This window comes from Marmota flaviventris, chromosome 12, assembly GCF_047511675.1.
Source record: "Marmota flaviventris isolate mMarFla1 chromosome 12, mMarFla1.hap1, whole genome shotgun sequence".
Taxonomy (NCBI): Eukaryota; Metazoa; Chordata; class Mammalia; order Rodentia; family Sciuridae; genus Marmota; species Marmota flaviventris.
In genome coordinates this window covers 27,222,193-27,242,220 of record NC_092509.1, presented here as the reverse complement: position 1 = coordinate 27,242,220, position 20,028 = coordinate 27,222,193, and the positions used below count along the sequence as shown (strand labels likewise).

Sequence of the window (20,028 nt, the reverse complement as noted above, 5' to 3'; positions counted from 1 at the left end):
GAGATGTGTACTGTTTTGATTACAAAACTACAGCAGAAGGGATTCAAAGGACTATATTTGAGCTCCCTTTAACATCTTTAAACTGGTAATACAAACTCAAATCTCCATTCCTCATCTAGTTTTTTTCTTTGGTACTGGGGACTGAACCCAGGGGCACTTAACCACTGGGCCACATTCCCAGCCCTTTTGAGTACTTATTTAGAAACAGGGTTTTACTGAGTTGCTTAGGGTCTCGCTTTTGCTGAACCTGACTTTGAACTCATGATCCTCCTTCCTCAGCTTCCCAAGCTGCTGGGATTACAGGTGTGTGCCACCATGCCCAGCTTCTTATCTGCTTCTTGATCTGTGTCTCTTATGAAGGAATCTTGATTAAGACGGAAACACCTCACGTGTGTGGCGTTACAGGGGCTCTAAGATGCTACATAAGCTGTGTCATTCTATCCTAGCTTGAGAGGTCTGTCTTGCCCCTATATTAAGAAATACTGAAAAGGTTAAAACCCAGTGTTACTCAGATCTTTTTTGTTGTTGTTGATTGTTTTCTGCTTTGTTGGCGCTGGAGATGGAACCCAGGGGTGCACTACCACTGAGCTACACCCCCAGCCCCTTTTTAATATTGAAACAGGGTCTTGCTAAGATTCCCAGGCTGGCCTTCACTTGCGATCCTCCTGCCTCAGCCTCCCAAGCAGCTAGCACTACAGGCTTGTGTCTCTATGCCCTGCTAAGTGAATTGTTTTTATCCTGTGAGCTGCTTCTCTTCTTTCCGTCATTTGATGTCAAAGGCAGGGGTGTTCCAGCCTGGGTTCCTACTGCCTTCACATTTCTTTCTGGGGCCCAGTTGATCTAAGTTATCAGCTATGGATGGAAATTTGCTCCACTTTCTTGGGTAATGTTCTATATTTATGCAAAACTTAAGATGATTAAAAATAAAAGGCCATTTCATGAAGAACTATTCCAAAACATCAAGCACGTTAACCCCAAGGATTTTCGAAGATATTCTAAAGGGGAAAAGGGTCAAGGCAGAATTAACCAACCAAAGCACATCAAAGCACTGAAGAAAAGCCCCACTCACCAAAGTGAAACTTCTGGACCGCGAACTGCTGCTTCGACTCTCCAGACTCCCACCTCTGCTCAAGTCACTGAGCCTGCAGCTGGGTGACAGGTCGGAGTCCATCTCCGAGAAGTCTGATTTCTGATGGTTTACAGGCATCCCCACAGAAGCCTCAGTTCCCGGCTTGATCACAGGAGTGGGGAAGGAGCCAGTATCCCATTCCGAGGCAGAGGATTACTTCTAGAGAAATCAGAGCAACACAGTTAGTGAGCCTCAACAGTAAAATGCCTTATCCCTCAAAAATGAAAGGTTGGCATGTGTCAGATTCACCTGCATTTACACACTCAACCATGAGGGTAAAGGAAATCAGGAAACCCCAAGTCTACTGGTGTGGGGATGCTGGTTTCCATTTCTCCTTTTTATCATGGCCCATTCTGAAGATGTGAGAATGATTTTTAAGATACTAGGCATGGTGGCATATATCTGTAATTAACCCTGGTGACTTGGGAGGCTGAGGTAGGATTGCACGTTCAAAGCTATCCTCAGCAACTCTGCAAGACCTTGTCTCAAAATAAAAAACAGAAAGGGCTGGGAATGGAGCTCAGTGGCAAAGAGTCCCTGGGTTCAATCCCTAGAACCATATTAAAAAAAACTCAAAGATGGATGCACTAAAAATGACTATGGTACTCATATTCTTCACATTCAGCACTCAGCATTGCCCTGCTTTTGTCCCTTAGGCACCACAAAATGGGTTCCTCTTCCAGCTCATTGGAGTTCAGGGTTAAGCTGAGCTGAAGCAAGCTATTGTTACCAACTCACCAGGCGTGATGGTACGCACCTATAATTCCAGCAGCTCAGGAGGCTGAGGCAGGAAGATCGTGAGTTCCAAGCCAGCCTCAGCAATGGCACTAAGCAACTCAGTAAGACCCTGTCTCTAAATAAAATACAAAATAGGGCTGGGGATGTGGCTCTGAGTTCAATCCCAGGTCCCTCCCTCCAAAAAAAAAAAAAAAAGTTACCAGCTGATGCCTGCCTTGACATCTGCAAGATCAAAGACTCCTGGGAAGCCTGGGCTATTGCAACCTCACATAAAAAGTTGTCTCCTAAGTTATACTACCAGGAAGTCCATGTCTACATTACTTCCAGGAACAGACATCCAAGGATCCACTGAAGCTCCTTGGTTTCATACTGTCACCCTTTAAACAGGAAATTCAACTCAGTCCCCGAACATTTGAGTTCAATAAAACATTCTAGAAGACAAAAGAAGACTAACTGGAATAAGTCTCCTGATGATTAATATTTAACAGACACTTGATCATTTGTGGAGGAAATCCAATCAGTATTGAACATCTTTATGGAGACCTTATCATTTGAGATGTCAAAAATTACAGTGAAAACCTTCTTAGAGAAATCCTGCAGACATCTCTTTAAAAAAAAATTCCTCAGCCCATTTCTCTTTTCTTTTCAGATGAATCAGTACAGGTCAAAGGGCAATTTTAAGAGGAAAGCTAGGAAACTGGAAGATTCTGAGCACATGTATTTTTAGTAAGTTATCATTGTTTCAGATAGTCAACGACAACAAGACTTAAAATGTTAAAACTTTAAAAGTTTGCTCCATGATATGAAAAATTTAAACCACACACGAAGTTTATATAAATGTCTAAATAGTAATATACAATCTATAAATTCAGATGTCCATGTGAATGTCTTTGGTGTCTTACAAATGCTTGACATGAGTCTGGTACACACACACACACACACACACAACACACAACACACCAGTGAGCTGGCCACGGCTGTTCAGGCCGAGGCAGATGCAGCCCCATCCCTGGGCCTGGGAGGAGCAGGCAAAGGTGGGACAGGCTATGCAGAGAAGTCAGGCCAATTCTTAGGTCCTTCCTGATCTGCAGATTCCCACCCACTGACTCAGCTTGAACTCAGTCCTGAGTGGAGTGAATCACTCTTCCAAGGATAGGGCCGTGGGGCACAAAGCCTTCCCACACATCCCAGAGAGGAGGTGGGAAGGGAAATGCTGATTCACGGCATGGGGTGTGTGTGTGTGTGGTGGGGGGTGCCCCAGGATGTGGGAAGGTTCTGGACTTGTGCCTGGCTCAGGCCGGGGCGGTAAGAGTAGCACCTGGAAGCCACCCCAGCAGGGCCAGAGGGTTCTGCCTCTCACACCCTCCAGAGCACACCTCTTGGGAACATACCTCTTTCATGTGTTGCTGTGGTTTAAAAAAGTTTTTTTTTTTTTTTAAGTTGCAATATGGACACAATGCCTTTATTTATTTTTATGTGTACAGAGGATGGAACCCAGTGTCTTACACATGCTAGGCAAGCACTCTACCACTGAGCTACAACCCCAGCCCTTATTGCTGTGATTTTGAAAGCTATAAAACTCTAATATTTAGGCTGTGCAAAAGAATATGAGGACGCCAGCCAGGATCTTCCAGAAGGCAGGGGCTGTGAAACCTTGCTCTCATTTCCTTCCCAGCCTGGAGAGGCCAGTCTTCTGTGATCTCTTGAGGAAATCAAGAACTAGTGGTTCCCTGATTCTGGTTCTGAAAATCCAGAACTCCACGGGAGGCCCACTGTTGAGGGCAGAGTTTGAGAGTAAGCAGCCTGCCCTACCTCGCCCTGGACACGAGCACACCGAGACCGGGACACGTGAGGAGGAGCAGGCGTAAGGGGTGGCAGTAAAGGACCACAGCTGAAGGGTCCATGTGGGTCCTGACCACTTTAAAATGCCCACTTTCCTTCCAATCATGGGTTCAGTCTTTGGATGTGCAAAACAATACACACTATAAAAAGTGACACTGCAGTCTGATTGACAGCCCCATGGATGAAGAAACCGATTCCACGAAAAGGGCAGAGGGCTAAGAAATCATGACAAGCCTAATACTGAGAGAGAAATACACACCCTGCGTGCTCATTCCTTTTATTCTGTTTCCTGTGTTTATTTCTCATTATTTACTAAATTGCCCAGGCTATCCTTGAACTCACAGTCCCCAGCCTCAGGCTCCCAAGGTGCTGGCGTTACAGGTGCTGTCACTGCGCCTGGCTTCCAGAAGCATCCTTTTTCCATAGTCTAGTTTATTATTTGAGCAAACAGAACAAGGACGAGGTCACAGCAGGTCATAGTCCTGGTGGATCTGAGTCTCCTGGGCATGGCTGGTCAGGAGGACAGCAGTCAGCTAAGGAGCTCCTAGGAAATCCGGCGGATGAGAAGCAGGAGCGCAGTCAGAAAGGCCACTCCTGTTCTTCATCTTCCCAGACGGTCCAGAAAGACCAGGAATGACCTAGCTGGTACGTGTCAAGGCCTCCCTCACCACCACCCCACCCCATCTCGATTCCAGAGCCACAGCCAGGACACAGAGCAGCCCAAGTCCTTCCCTCACTCACCCGAAAGCTCTGGTTCTGCCGAGTTCCAAAGTTGATCTATGCCAGTCAAAGCCCTATCCACAGGCACAGGGGCTGACCCCTCCTCCTTCCTGCCTCTCACAACCAGCTGTCAGCACCCAAGATACTCCCTTTAGCAGGACAGTGTTATCACTTCCTTTCTGGTCCCACTCCCTAGAGCAGGGCTGTGGACACGCCTACACTGTTGCCAGAGCCATCGACTGCTCTCCTTGCCTTCTTATTCTTCTTTACACTTTGGCTGTATTTTTCTGCTGGTTTAATCATAACATCACTGTGGCTGGGCGTAATAGTGCATGCCTGTAATCCCAGGGACCCTGTAGGTTGAGACAGCAGGATATCAAGTTCTAGGCCAGCCACGGCAACTTATTTTAAAAATAAAAAGGGCTGGGGATGTAGCTCCGTGGTAAAGCATCCCTGGGTTAAACACTCAGTACCAAACCAAACAACAACAAAAACACCACTGTGACACCTTGTACCACCACTCTAAGCAACCAATTTTAACCCACTGCCAATTGGTTTCAGAATCAAAGTTTCATCCTTTGATCAATATTTGTTTCAATCTGAGCCTTATCTTCCTTTTTAACCTAGGCATGTTCTTGAATTGACCCTTTTTTCCCCACACTGAGCAGATTCTAGGCACTAGAGCGAGATGAGTAAGAGCCATCTCCCCACAGGAGGACTTCATCTATACCCGGCTTCTAAATCAGGCAACAAGTCAGAAATGCTATAGGACTCGGACCCAGACCTATGGAAAGCATTTCTGGTGGCAAAGCTTGGGCATGTGGTTTTTAAAAAAAGTTTTACAAGTGACTCTGTGTATCACATCAACTCTAATCAAAGATAGATGTGTAGCCAAGTTCAGTGCCACGACAGGGGACACGGGGTGAGACAAAGGAGCACCAACTCTTCCTGGAAGGGACACTGAGCAAAAGGGACACTGAAAGCCAAACCCTGAAAGCTGGGCGTGATCTCTGGAGACTGCTAGTTAAATTCGGATGGGAGTTCCAAGTAGAGAAAGAGAACGGGAGAGCGTACAAAGATGCAGCCTTCTGAACAACAGTGAGTGGCTGGATCACAACCTAGGTAAAACAGGAGGTGCAAAACAAGCTGGAAAAGGGACAGAGGTATGTAAATGGAGGGACGTGGAGAACTGGACCAGAGCACAGAGCCTCTGAATCGTGAACTTGACCCACAGACGACGGCCAGCCACGGAAGGCTTACACCCACTGGAGTGACAGAACCACGTTCTGGTTTAGAAAGATAACTTTGGCAATAGTTTGAAAAGTAGGCAGAATCAGGGGGAAAATTTAAAAGCAATTAGGATAACTGAGTCCCACGTACTGTTAAAAAAAAAAAAAAAAAGAATGAGGCAGCTCAACGATCACCAAGACATTATTTTTGAGAAAAGTGTAAGGGCGAGAGCAAAGTTTAATGTACTTCCACATTTATATGGAAATAAACAAGAAAAAAAGTACATGCTTTTACATGCAGATAATCTCTCTGGAAGGACATAACAGGGAAAACCGTAAGTGGCTGTCTCTAAGGAGGGCAGAACAGTGACAGGAGACCAGGATGGAAATCTAGGACCACATATAAAACACTATGCTTTGCACAAAAAGGAGGAATTTTACAATAAGAATGTATATTTTGGGGGCTGGGGTTGTGGCTCAGTGGCAGAGCACTTGCCTAGCACGTGTGAGGCACTGGGTTCGATTCTCAGCACCACATATAAATAAATGAACAAAATAAAGGTCCACCAACATCTAAAAATAATTTTAAAAAAAGAATGTATATTTTTATTATGTACATAAAGAAACTCTGAAAGGACATGCAAGTCAAAAACAATTGTTAGGTGGGAAAGGAAGAGGTAAATGAAAGATAAGAGTTCAAACAGTTTTTAGAAAAATAAATATCTTCTCTTTTTTAACCATAGGATTGCATTATCAACTTAAAAACTGAACTAGGATATTATGAAGATACTAAAATAAAATGTCATTTTCAAACAAGTAATAATTAGACTTATTTCCCATAACATCTGTAATGAAAACCAAACAGTTGAATACTCTAAATGTGCTGAGGAAAGAACGGTTAACCTAGACCTGTCTGTACTATAGCCATATTTTTTCAGGAACAAAAGCAAAGTGTGGAAAATTTCCAGAAGGTCTATTTTATCCAAAACCAAGATAGGATGAAATAGGAACGTGTGTGCGCACACACACTCACGCACACAAACTGTAAAGGGTTCTAACTGCTGAAAACCAGGATCCTGGCTTTTCAGGGGAAAACAAAGAACAAGGAAAAAAAAAATCACACATTTTTATTTCTGTATAAAGAAAAGCTGAAAGAGTCAAGTCTACCACCAACAGACTCCACTTCAAAAATTACATTTCAGGAAGGAAGGGTTCTCGATGGAAGAAGCAAGAATGCGCAAGTGACAGAAGCAGAATGTGAGTCCCCAGCAAACCTGGACCTTGCTGAACTGAGTTCTATGTTCTGAAGAGAAGGGTGGACCCAGCTGCATGTACGCTGGGAAGCAAGTGTCAAAGTTTGGGAGGAAGATGAAAATAACAACTTTTTATTCTTACCAGCATTTATGTTATGATTTCTAAGGAAACCACTAAAAAAACTGAAATACTTTTCAACATCCCAAACCAAGGGGATATGTGACAACAAATCCCACTATTATACGTAATTATAATGTACCAATAAAACATACAGAAAACAAACCAACAAAAAAAAAATGAAAGGGAAAAAATGGACTTAAAAAAAAAAATCATTCTAGGGTTGGGGATGTAGCTCCAGTTGGTAGAGTGGTTGCCTTGCATGCACAAGGCCCTGGGTTCAATCCCCAGCACAAAAACCAAAACCAAACCAAACCAACCAACCAACCAAACAACTCCCCCGCCCCAAAAACATTACTGGGCTGGGGTTGTGGCTCAGTGGTAGAGCACTTGCCTAGCATGTGTGAGGCACTGGGTTTGATCCTCAGCACCACGTAATAATAAATAAATAAAACAGAGAGTATTGTGTCCATCTACAACTAAAAAAACCTTTTTTTTGAAAGAAAAAAAAAAAGAAAATTATTCCAAGAGTCAGCTAGGGGAAAAGAACAAAACACAACAAATGAAAAGCACAAATTATGACTAAAAACAACCCTAAATATTTGCATAATATAATAATTTAGTGAGAAATGATCCATTAAAAATGTCACAATGGATTATTCTTAAAATGAAAAATGCTGCTGGATGCTGTTTACATCAGACAAGGAAGGATACAGAATGAGAGAAGTCAAGAGGATATAATAGGATTTTTCAGCAAATGATAATCAAAAGGAAAGATGAAATCATTACAGCAATGTCAGATAAAAGATATTAAGTAAAAGGTAAATTACTAGAAATAAAGAGGGTTAACCTGAAAATGGTTAAAAATAAAAAGTTTTAATTTAACTTACATTTACCTCATGACCAGCCAGACAACATCAATGAACAAACCCACCAATGTAGGGAGATTTTAGCACATCTGTCAATTGACAGATCTAGCAAAGAATAGACAAGATTCGAGTAACTGTTAAGTTTGACCTAATCAACATTTACAATACACCACCTGCAACAGCTTCACAATAACATACATTCCTTCAAGTTCACAAAGAATACTTACGAAAACTGATGATAGGGCCACAAAGCAAGTCTCAGAAAATTTCAGAAGACTGATATTAAAAATATTCTCTTAGTACAATGCAATTAAATTACCAATTACTAAAGACAACCAGAAGAATCCATGGGTGTAGCCATTAGGAACTTATACTTCTAAATAACTCTCAGAAATGATATTAGAAATTAGTAACTATTTAGAACTAAATAATAATCGAAATGCTACATATCAAAACTTAGAAAAGGAGGCTGAAACTTAAAGAATCAAGCATCTAACATAAGTTGTGTGTGTGTGTGTGTTGGGGAGACAATAGAAAAGACAAGAAAACAAAGACCCTGAAATTAAACATGTAGAAGAACATCTACAGACCTGGGTGGGGTCACCCTGAACATCTCCAGGCCGGGGCAGAGATTGAACACCGAGGTCCTACACTTTGATAATCTCATTCTCTACCACCTCCATTCACAGAAATGTTGAGATTTGTTCCAAAATCTAGAAAAACAATGGTAGCAAAGAAATGATCTTTAAAGCTACACTGTGAAAAATCTCATGATGGTTTTGTAGCCAAACTACTTTTTTTTTTAAAGATATGTTTTTCTTGACCTTCAAGAGCATTAAAAATGAAATAGCCTCACAGAGGGATCGTCTGTAAATCACGGAGCTCATTACCATGAGTGGGCTTCTGCTCCGGTCCAGCAGTGGGTGAAAAGAAAGCCGGCGAACACAAACGGCCACTGTGGGCCTTGCTGCTCCCGGCTCCTGACCACATCTGCTCACGTGAACATGTGGCTGGGCCTTCTCGGCCATGGCAGGCGCTCTGCTCTGATCTTACTCAAAGATGGAAGTCCTACTTTTATAGTTTCCACATGGTTTGTGCAAATTTCTATTTGTACGTAAATAGTGTGTTAGCAAAAAATAATTTTATGATAAGAAGCTTACTAGAAAACAAAGCTAGGAATCTAATCAACTCATAAGTTAAAAGGAAACTGAGAACTGTTTTTTCTGCTATTCAACTTAATTGCGGCTTAAAAAATTCTTTAGACTAAATTAACTATTTTTTCCCTTACTTCTGTAAGAGCAGGATTCTACTTTAGTTATCACAAAATTACATGACAGCGCTGCATGTAATTTTCAGCTCCATCTCCAATTTTACACACAGAGTCGGGCATCTGTATCACCTGTCCCTCGTCACACCAAAGCTGCGCAGAGGAATGTGCCGTGCTGTCCTAACAGAGAGGTGGAAGCAGGTGCTGGTGCTGGTATGGTATGCAGTTCACTTTATTCTAAGTATTTCTACTCTCAACACTGTGTTAAGGGCTGGGATACAGCTCAGTTGGTAGAGTGCTTGCCTCGCATGCACAAAGCCCTAGGTTCAATCTCCAGCACCACAAAAAAAAAAAAAAAAAAAAAAAATTGTGTTAAAAATAGCCAGGTGCCATGGCGCAGGCCTGTAATCACAGCAGCTCCGGAGGCTGAGGCAGGAGGATCTTGAGTTCAAAGCCAGCCTCAGCAAAAGTGAGGCACTAAGCAACTCAGTGAGACCCTCTCTGTAAATAAAGTACAAAACAGGGCTGGGGATGTGGCTTGGAGGGTGAGTGCCCCTGAGTTCAATCCCCAGCATCCCCCCAAAATAAAATAAAACAATACAACATTCACCAACAAATTGCCAAGTACTAAAGCAGGCTTTCTGAAATTCTTGATGATACTCAAGTTGGGAGTTGTTATTTTCCTCATCTATTCTGTCAAAGGAGTTTGAGAACATAAGCCTCTCCAGTGTGTCTCTACACTCTGGCCTAACCTTGGCCCCTCCACCCGCCTTCGGCTACATGAAGGCTTCCATCCAGCCAGGGCCCTCCACATGCTGCTCCACCCTCAGGCCCCACCACTGCCTCCCCTGCTCTCTCCACCAGCCTCCCCAGCCTCACTAAGAAAGAAAACAAAAAACAAAATCCCACAACCAAACCTGTCCAACCTCCCTTCCTGATGCTACTCATGTCTCCGCCTAACTCCTCTGGCACTTGCTGTTCACATCCCACCCCGTGTTGACTGTAAGACGCCATCTTGTCACTCTGATACCAACAGTCACATTAAGTTTCTGCATGTTATTCTTATTTTCTTCAATTAGATTATAGACCTCTTATAGGTACAGTTCATATATACACATTACATATCTATCTATAGATATCTAGATAGATGTCCAAAACATTATGGATAACATTTATCACAAAAAAATAGACTTAATATCCATTACCTATCCCAAACCCACATTTTAAAACTCAAAGATAATTTTGTTTTTAAAAAAATGGGAGGCCAGCCTGGGCAATTTAGTGAGACTGTGTCTCAAATACAAAAGGCTGGGGATGTACCTCAGTGGCAAATTGCCCCTGAGTTCAATCCATCCCCAGTACTGCAAAATAAATAAATAAACAGAAAAATATAAGGGGCTGTGGGTATAGTTCAGAGGCAGAGCACTTGCCTAGCATGTTCAAGGCCCCGAGTTCAATCCCCAGGACCAGGGGAGAAAACAAAAAAATTAGAGCATGCTAAAAACATATCATTGACCTAAAATCAAAACTACTATACTTAGGAGTAGTTTTAAACATGTTAACATTGCTGTGGAACCATCCTTTCTGTCCCTCTATCATATTTACAGACCAAATCCCTCAAATTTAGGAGAAATTAATCTCATAGATTTCAGTCCAGGGCAAACAGGAAGCACAAGGAAAATGACTCTGAAAACACAGCAAGAGGGCTGTAGCTCAGCAGTAGAGTGCTCACCTTGCACATGGGAGACCCGTGGTGCTGGGTTCAATCCCCAGCACCACGTAAGTAAAAAATAACTAAGTGAAATAAAGGTATTGTGTCCAACTACAACTAAAAAATAAATGTTAAAAGAAAGAAAACACAGCAAGAGAGGAGACTCTTAGATTCATGATGATGTATCATGTAAGTACATCAGTGGCATCAGTAAGTACACCAAACACACTAAACCAGTAGCACCTCACAATATTAACATGCAATAAACATCAAAATGAATGTGTATCTGTAGGTGTAATCCGTGACCAAAATGAACCTCAAAAATGGGTCTCCAGCCTGGGAGACCTGTAATACCAGCGGCTCAGGAGGCTGAGGCAGGAGGATCACAAGTTCAAAGCCAGCCTCAGCAACTCAACAAGGCCTTAAGCAACTCAGCAAGACCCTGTCTCTAAATAAAAATATAAAAAAGGGCTAGTTTGGGCTATTTCTCAATTAAATTAGTTTGGGCTATTTCTCAATTAAAAAAAAAAATGGAAAGAAAAAAGTGTTTCCCAAAATCCTCACCAAGCAAAGGAGGACTGCATCCCAGCACTGAATACCAAAGGACACCTGCTCAAGTAGAAGCTAGTTGTTGGAGGGCTCCGAGGGAGGAGCTAGTTTTGTTCCTTATTTATTTAATTTTGTTGGTACTGGGGATTGAACCCAGGGCACTCTACCACTGAGCCTGTCTAGTTTGTATTTTGAGAGAGGGTCTTGCTAAGCTCCCCAGGCTGGCCTGCAATCTACAATCCTCCTGCCTCAGCTTCCTGAGTGCTGGGCTTATGAGGATGTGCCCCTGTACTGGCTGCTCTTGGAGTTGTACACGGTGATGGGTAGTGATTCTGCACCCTTTCCATGGGATTTTGCTTATTCCTGGTTCTCTGTCACAGGGACTGAACCCAGGTCCTCACATGCACTCACAACCCCAGCCCATGAAACGTCTGATAAAAGAACTTAGTACCTTAAACTCTAACTGCTACTCAAGGGTATTAGGTACAATTAAAATTGTTAAAAGGTTAGTAATTTTACCTCTCTGAAGCATGACCATGCTTTAATTTTTTTTGAAAAGCTCTTTCTGAGCAATGCAGAAAGATAAGGATGACTTCAAACTATCTGTATTGTGAATTGTTTCAAGTATTAATAGGAAAGAATTTACTTAAGCCCACAGGCCACATGAAAGTGATTGATTTGCTTACATTTAAGCAAACAAGTTCCCCAGGTAGCCTCACCTAGGTAGGCGGGATTAACAGTCCCTGAGGGAAAGAGTTTCCTATTACCAGTTTACCATCACTGAATAAATAAGAGCAGAACATCCATCAGATTTTCCTAAAGGAAACCTGACCTGAAGGTAACCTTGACTGGAAGTCTGATTGCTTCCCACTAACAAAAAGTAACGGACTAGGAAAGTATCAGCAAAAGCAAAATACAGGTGGGAAAGTATCAGCAAAAGCAAAACTTCTATCCAATGAAAACTCTGCAAAGACAGACACTGCAAATTTTTACTTTTGGCTCATTTTTTTTTTTTTTTTTTTAAGAAAACTGACATGTAATATGCCTAATATATTTGTAGATTCTCCAGCAAATTAAAAAAAAGTAGAAGAAAACTCCATTTTAAGTTATTCTTCTTTTGGGAATGACTTTGTATGCTTTCCCTCTTTGCCCCCTCACCACTCCCCACTGGTACCAGGGATTGAACCCAAGGGTGCTTCTGAGCCACATCTCCAGCCCTTTTTATTTTGAGACAGGGTCTCACTAAGTTGCTTAGGGCCTTGCCAAGTTGCTGAGGGTGGCCTCAAACTTGCAATCCTCCTGCCTCAGCCTCCTGGGATTACAGATGGGGACTACCCCACCTGACTTTCTCTTTATTCATTTAGCAAATATCACTGAGCACCCACTGGTGAAATAAAAGGTAGTACTACTTATGTGGAAGTAATAATTATACCTTATTGTTTTACAATGTCTTTGTTTCCTGAGGAGCTTAAAATTCTTTTCTGAATTTTTCACTCATCCTCACAATGAATATAAAGCTGACTTTAGTTCATGTTCATTTCTGGTATTTTGTAACACCTGGTTAGGCTGCAAGGGTGATCTAATTTACATATCTTATCTCCAACTGAACAAACCTAAATCCAAACCCAGGGAAGCTAAGCTCACCAGGACCTCCTGCTGGGTCAGTTCACTGGCATAGACTTTCAAAACCTCTGCTCACCCAAAAGTGAGCAAAGGGAAGGGAATGAGGTTTTACCTGGGGATGTACAAAAGGGGCTTCTCCTCCCAGCCTTTTCTATACCTGGGAACCCAGCAACAAATTCCTCAAATCACTTCAGATCCAGGCCTTGGGGCCCAGGAACAGATCCCATTTTTTCATAGAAGAGGATGTGACAAATAATTCTCAGCATTTTTGATGGGGCTAAGCAAATGTTTGTTTAAAAAAACTAGATGATTTTAATTAATAGACAAGATGTTAGTATTTTCAGAGTTGAAGAATTGCCTCTCAAGCTCTTTGGGGGAAAACAGAGCACCTTTCCATAATTCAAGAGCAGAGTTTGAGAGAATCTGATCTGTTTAAAGGTGACACTGCAAAACATGGAAGCATTTTGCCACTTTTTCCACAAAAAGAAAGTTAAAAGCCTTTGCTTGATGCATGTTTCAGGTGTAATGTTATATTGTGCTATTTGTCAAAGCCCTACCTTACCTGAGCTAAGGCTCTGCCTCTCACCTTACTCCATGTTAGAATGGCTCCAAAACAGGCTAGACTCCAGCTCACTTAAAGTTGTGTTCAAAAGATGGCTTTTTGTTGTAAAGATTACTGTGATTCCAAATAAACAGGGGAGGGGCTGGGGTGGTGGCTCAGTGGTAGAGCGCTTGCCTAGCATGCATGAGGCACTGGGTTCGTTCCAGGCACCACATAAAAATAAACAAATAAAATAAAGGTACTGTGTTCAAATAAACAGGGAATGTAATACATAACTAGGTAAAGGTTTAAGAATATAAGAATAATTTTCTTGGTTCATAGCTATTACACAAATTGAATTTTTTTTTTTGCTCTGTTAATTTATTTTTGTATTTTCCTTTAATTTTTATAAGTGTTGCCTGTTAAATGTTTTGCAGAGGTACTGCTTCTAGTAAAATAACTTGAGTTAATTTGAAAAAAAAAAAAAAAGAGAGAGTTTGCTATTACTCAATTAATGAAGGTCAGTGGGCTGCTGATCAGTAAGGGTTGTAACCTTGGAAAATAAAAACAAAATCCCAATGAGATGAGCCTTAGTTAAGAAACACAGGGTTTAAACATATCTTGTTTTTCTATGATTTTCAAATTTGCTGATTAAATTCTTTCAATGGTTGAGAAATAATTGTCTTTTGAGTAGGTTAAGTGTAGCTGAATATATACAGTTTTCTATGGTTAATATTTTTGGAAATGAATTGATAATTAACATGGTAAAAAAGTCAAGTGTTCCTTGAAATTTTGGTGTGCTTTATTATATGTTGATACTAACAAGTTTTTGCACAGAAAGCATCTCCAAAATCAAGTTAGGAGGTGGAGTACAGTGGTGCACACCTGTAATCCCAGTGGCTTAGGAGACTGAGGAGGGATCACCAGTTCTGAGGACAGCCTCAGCCACTTAGTTAGACTTTTGGCAACTGAGTGAGACCCTGTCTCAAAATAAAAAAATAAAAAGGGCTGGGGATTTAGCTCAGTGATGAAGCACCCCTGGTTAGATCCTTAGTACTAAGTGCGGGGGGAAAATCAAAATAAGAGTCAAACAGAAAAAAAGAAATTAACCTAAGCATATTCACTTTACATATATTTTAAAGACATCTGATTATACAGAGGAGTTGCCTGCACTAGCAGGAGCTCACCAACAGCTTCACTGTTATCTAGAATCAGTTATCTTCATCATATGAGGGAATAGGGACGAAGCCTTTAGGATGATTCAGTGAGTCCCACAAAGCTTTTTCTGCTCCAAGAATTCTATTTGTCATTTGAGGTCCTCAGGTGTCTTCTTTTGTTGGTAGCATCTCATCTTCATGTCTTCATATTTCCATCCTCTCTTCCTCGCTCCTGAACATTCTGTACAACTTATTTTCTCAGTGTGCAAAAGTCTGCTTCACAGGGAAGCCAGAAGACAATGTGGCTATCTCAGCCCTACTCCTGAGCCGTCAGTGGCTGGTGCCCCAAAGCAGAGGCTAAACTCTCAGCAGGATAATCAAAGTCACAGCCTTACCTGTTAGCCTTGTTTCCCACTATCCTCCCTGTTGGCCCTGCTCTAATGTCACCGTCTGCAGGAGTTGTTCCCACATCTCTCCTCTCTGTTCCAAAAAGCCTGGGCCTCTTTGTTACCAATTCATATCTTACCTCCTCAATCAGATCACAAGCTTCCTGAGGGTAGACAAGCCCGTGTCTTATTCCCCTCTCTATCTCCAGTTGTGCCTAGCATGACAGGAACATAAACTGTCACCATACTCTTCAAGCCCTCTGAATCTTTCCCTACGTTGTCCAGGCTGGCCTCAAACTACTGATCCTCCTGCCTCACTCAGCCTCCTGAGCTGCTGAGATTATACGTGTGAGCCACTGCAACTGACTGAATCACTAATTTAGAATCTCCAGTTTCCAGTGGCTTGGGAGGCTGAGGCAGGAAGATCGAAAGTTCAAAGCCAGACTAGGCAAAAGCAAGGCACTAAGCAACTCAGTAAGACTCTGTCTCTAAATAAAATACAAAATAGGATGTGACTCAGTTGTCCAGTGCCCTTGAGTTCAATCCCCGGTACCAAAAAAAAAAAAAAAAAAAAAAAAAGCATCTCCAGTTTCAAGGTCTGATAAAAGACTGAGAGTCTTTCAGTCCTACTCCAAATTTTATAGACCAGGAAACCAAGTTCCAGAAGGACCAAGTGGTGAACTCTAAGGTCACACAGTTATCTGATGATAAAACCTGAAGTGGATCCCCTCATTTCCAGTGGAACATAGTTCTTTTTTCCTATGCTCCATTAATCTGTCAGTTAAAAAAAAAATTTTTTTTATTGACAACATGTCAATTTTTTAAAATAAAAAAGTAATCTATTTGTACACCCAACTACCACCTCAGGGCTTAACACATTGTAGGTAGTCAAATAGTTTATGAATATTGCTGAATAAAATGAATACCCAGGCCTCTAGATAACTAAAATAAGCAGAATATTAAAATATTTCAAAATACTTAAGCAGCCTGAAGGAGAAAGCAGAAAACCCCACAAAATAACAAAGGGCTGAGAAAGAACATAATCTACTGACCAGACCCTACATTTACTCACATGCGAGATTTTGGTGATGTGAAATCAAACACAAAAGAGAATCAAGTCCTTAAGACACTTTCCTAAAGAAGAGGCATACAGTAGTCTCTCCCCTTATTTGCAGGGATTCCTCCCAAGATCCAGCAGATGTATTAAACCGTGGATTGCACCAAACCTCACATACAGTATTTTCCCCCACACATACGTAATACTAATTATAGCATGTTAGATTTATAAATTAGGCATAGTAAGAGATTAGCAATAACTAATAAAACAGAACAATTATAAAAATATAACAAAAGCTATGTGAATGTGCTTCTCTTTCAAAATATCTGTTCCTTGTGGCATCACAGTAACATTTTCAGACCGTGGATGACCACAGGTACATGACACTGAGGAAAGCAACCTGCAGGTGAGGATGGGGTCAACTGCAAAAGGCCAACAGGCTTGAGAAATGATGCAGAGGGTTATTAATTATCAGGGAAAGGCAAATCCAAAGCACAACAAGAGTCCTCTGCACGCCCACTAGGATGGCCAGAATTAAAACAGCAACAAACAGAAAGTAATGAGTGTCCATGAGGAGGATGTGGAGAAACTGGAACCTCCTTCACTGCTGGGGGAAAGATAAAGCGGTTAAAAGCTGCCCTGAGAGCTCGGCAGTTCCTCAACAAGTTAGGCACAATGATGTCTGACCCAGGACTTCGACTCAGGAATAGACCCGAAAGACCAAAAAGAGGTGTTACAATGAAAATGTGCACAGGACTGTTGACAGCAGTACTGCTCACAGTAGCGAAGGGTGGAAACAACCCAATGTCCATCAACTGATGAATAAACAAAATGCTACAGATACATACAGTGTAAAAAGATGCAACCGTAAAAAGGAACCAAGAACTGATATGTGCTACATCAGGGATGAATCCTGCCAACAGCACCCCAAATGAAGAAATCAGAGAGGCAAGGCCACAGATTTTAAGATTCCATTTATATATGTGTCCAGAACTGGCAAATTCACAGAAGCAGAAAGCAAATTAGTGGTTGCCAGGGGCTGGGGCAGTGAGGGAATGGGGAGTGACTGCTTTAATGCATATGCATTTCCTTCCCAGGTGATGAAAAAGTGCTGGAACTAGACAGGTGTGATGACTGCATAACACTGCAAATGTACTTACTGACACCGCTCTGTGCACTTTAAAATGGCAAATCCGATGTTATATCTTTTATTACAATAAGAATGAGAATCAAGTCTTCACAGTGGCAAGAGGCCTTGGGAATATCTAGTATGAAGATCTGCATTTGTGCACAGCTAACAGATCCCTTTCAAATAAGGCAGGATGTTATGGCCTGCACATTTCTCTGCCACCCATCCTGACCGCACAGAATTTCTTAAAATACTCTTAAATTTCAAGATTAATGTTGTAACTTTAGAAGGGGGATGCAGGCATTAGTGACAGATACAGCTTCACAGACAGGCTATTATCAGCGATGCCACTATATTGACACCACAGGCACAGGGGCAGTCTCATTGTGACCCCAGGCTTTCCTGCAGTTCAGAGGGGAATGCGGCTGTCTATCAAGGACAGAGCCAAGCCTGTCCTCCTAAGGCACATGGGCAGAGAGGAAGCCACCAGAAAGGGCAATGGAAACTGCAACAAAACCCTGCCCTTCACCATCAAAGCAAAGAGCTCAAGTTCTGGATGCTCCTAGGATTCCCCTGGCACCTACAGGACGGCCTCTATGTCACTGGCGGCTGTCCCACAACAACACAGATAAGAGGCACTTGAACTTTTTTTTTTTCCCCAGAGGATTCCCTGTGCTTAGCTCTACCCCACCCAAGCCTTTCACTTCTACCCCCTCAGGCTCCAAGGCCCCACTCCACCTCCTGTAGTTATCTGAGCTGATCTTCAGAATGAACACAGGGTGCCAGCTATAGGCTCCTTAGGTGTCTGAGAACTTTGGAACCAGGGCCAGGTGTCTCTTCAGAAGACTTAACTTGATCTGTTATCTAGAAATGTTTTTATGTCCAATGACAGGGCTCAGCAGAGTGGGAATAGATTAATGAACATGCAACCCCCCACTTAAACAGGCAAATAAACACTTTCTGCAACAAAGGAACTGCCAAGTCACACACATTCAGAATTTCTTAAAAGCATTACTCCTCTTTCTAGCTTCCTCTCATTTGTCACTCTTTAAATTTCTGATGTGTAATAATGAAGAAAAGGTGTTCTTTTTAAATCACCAGCATCCAAAACTTTCAAAGAGAAGCTTATTTGAAGTGTTCAAGAAATATATCCAGTCGCTTAAAAATGGCTATTACGTCTGTGCAAGAAAATATACAAGATTCCATACACACACTGTCAAGTTTGGCAAGAAAGATTTTAGACAACTTCCATCCTTCCCACCCAATCCCAAGTAAATAGAGCATTTGTTTATATTTCCACATTGGCTGCATGAACGAAAATACCTCCTCCACCTAGAAAAACAATCTGTAACAGTCAGACATGGAACTTTGAGGGCAAAGTTTTAGTGCAGATGAGAGCATTAGGTATACAGTGCTTAAAAAAAAATAGTCAAAAAATATTTTTCACAAAGGTTTCTCCTGTGAACATTTTCCTCAAGATGACACAGGCTTGGTTTGGTGTTTTTTTTCTACCTTTCAGAAATAAAGTTTGAAAAGCTTTGTTCTCCATTAAAATTGGAGCCCGGAGGAATCTTCTCCCGAAGGTCTCCAGCAAAATACTTCATCGTTCTATTCTTGGGGGAGACACACAAAATCACTTGCCTTTACTCGCTTCAGGTTTTGCGCTTTGCACCAACTAGGTGTGGGCAAAGAGTTAAAAGTTTTCTGAGGTTAGTTCCTGCGGTTAAGGGGACGGGGGAGCTGGATGCTTAAATTTAGACTCGGTAAAACAATACTGGGAAACTTTCACAGCCTTGGGGCCACGCTGGAGTTCATTTTATTGCCTTTTGTTCATCAGCCACATTTTCTTCTCTTAATCCCTCCCGCCCGGGTTCCCGGGGCAGATCCTACACATTCCCGCGTGATTCGGTTACCTGCTGGGGGCCGGGGGGACGGAAACCTACTGACCGTTTCGCGCAGGAACTCGGCTGAACAGGTGGCTCCGGCCGCCGCCGCCGGGTCGCACCGCGCTGCCGCCCCGCAGCGCGCGGACCCGGGTCCCGGGGGCAGCCGGCGCCCCTCATTCGCAGGCTCGGGGAGGGCTGCGCAGGCTGGGGACAGCCAGGGACGCTCCGCGCAAAGGCGACGAGGTGCCACCGACCACCGCGCCCCGCAGGCGGCCCCGGGGCGGGGGAACCGCACGACTCCCCCCAGGCGCGCCCAGCTTCCCGGGGACAGCGACCCGCCCAGGAGACCCGCACGGCCCCGACCGCACTCGCTGCCCGCCATCCCGGGCGCCCGGGAGGGGACACCGCGCCCGGGCGCCTCCTGCCGAGCGGAACCTGTCCCGGGTCCGAGGTGTGGCACTCACCTGGCGGGAGTCCCCTCCGCGGGGACGGCAGGTGCCCACGCGTACCGCGACCCCGAGCCCCGCGCAGCCCGCCAGCCAACACGCCCGCGCACCTCGCCAACCTTCCAGTCGCCGCGCCGCGCCGCGCGCGCTCCCGTCTCCGCCCCGCCGCGCCGCGCGCTCCCGCGCCGGGAAGCCGGTCCCCCGACACAGGCTGCGCGCGCCCGCGTCATTTAAAGAGACAGGCCCGGTGCGTAGCCGTCCCTGTGGCCGCCTCTCAGGGGTCTTCCTTCTAGCAGTGAGGTTTGAATTGGGGACAATTAGAGGGAAAGTCACCAACTCCCATCTTGGAGTTATCCACGCGGATTTGTGTTTGAAACT

The 20,028-nt window shown here is 43.2% G+C and overlaps 1 protein-coding gene across 6 annotated transcripts in view; it reads right to left on the bottom strand.

Moving 5' to 3' along the window:
* The window catches only part of Proser2 (proline and serine rich 2), a 31,276-nt gene extending 11,518 nt beyond the window's left edge, over window positions 1–19,758 (bottom strand). Inside the window, exons 1-3 of one of the 6 annotated variants that reach the window (XM_027944882.3) lie at window positions 4,451–4,513; window positions 4,052–4,253; window positions 1,070–1,288 (exon numbers count right to left, since the gene is read on the bottom strand). In XM_027944882.3, the coding sequence (XP_027800683.3) occupies window positions 1,070–1,207 (138 nt within the window). In that variant the 5' untranslated portion in view covers window positions 1,208–1,288; window positions 4,052–4,253; window positions 4,451–4,513. Of the gene's footprint in view, window positions 1–1,069; window positions 1,289–4,051; window positions 4,335–4,450; window positions 4,534–19,231; window positions 19,323–19,668 lie in introns of those variants that run through there. The other 5 variants (XM_027944880.3, XM_027944884.3, XM_034636635.2 and 2 more) reach the window with 5 other exon arrangements.
* Between the last annotated feature and the right edge of the window lie 270 nt (window positions 19,759–20,028).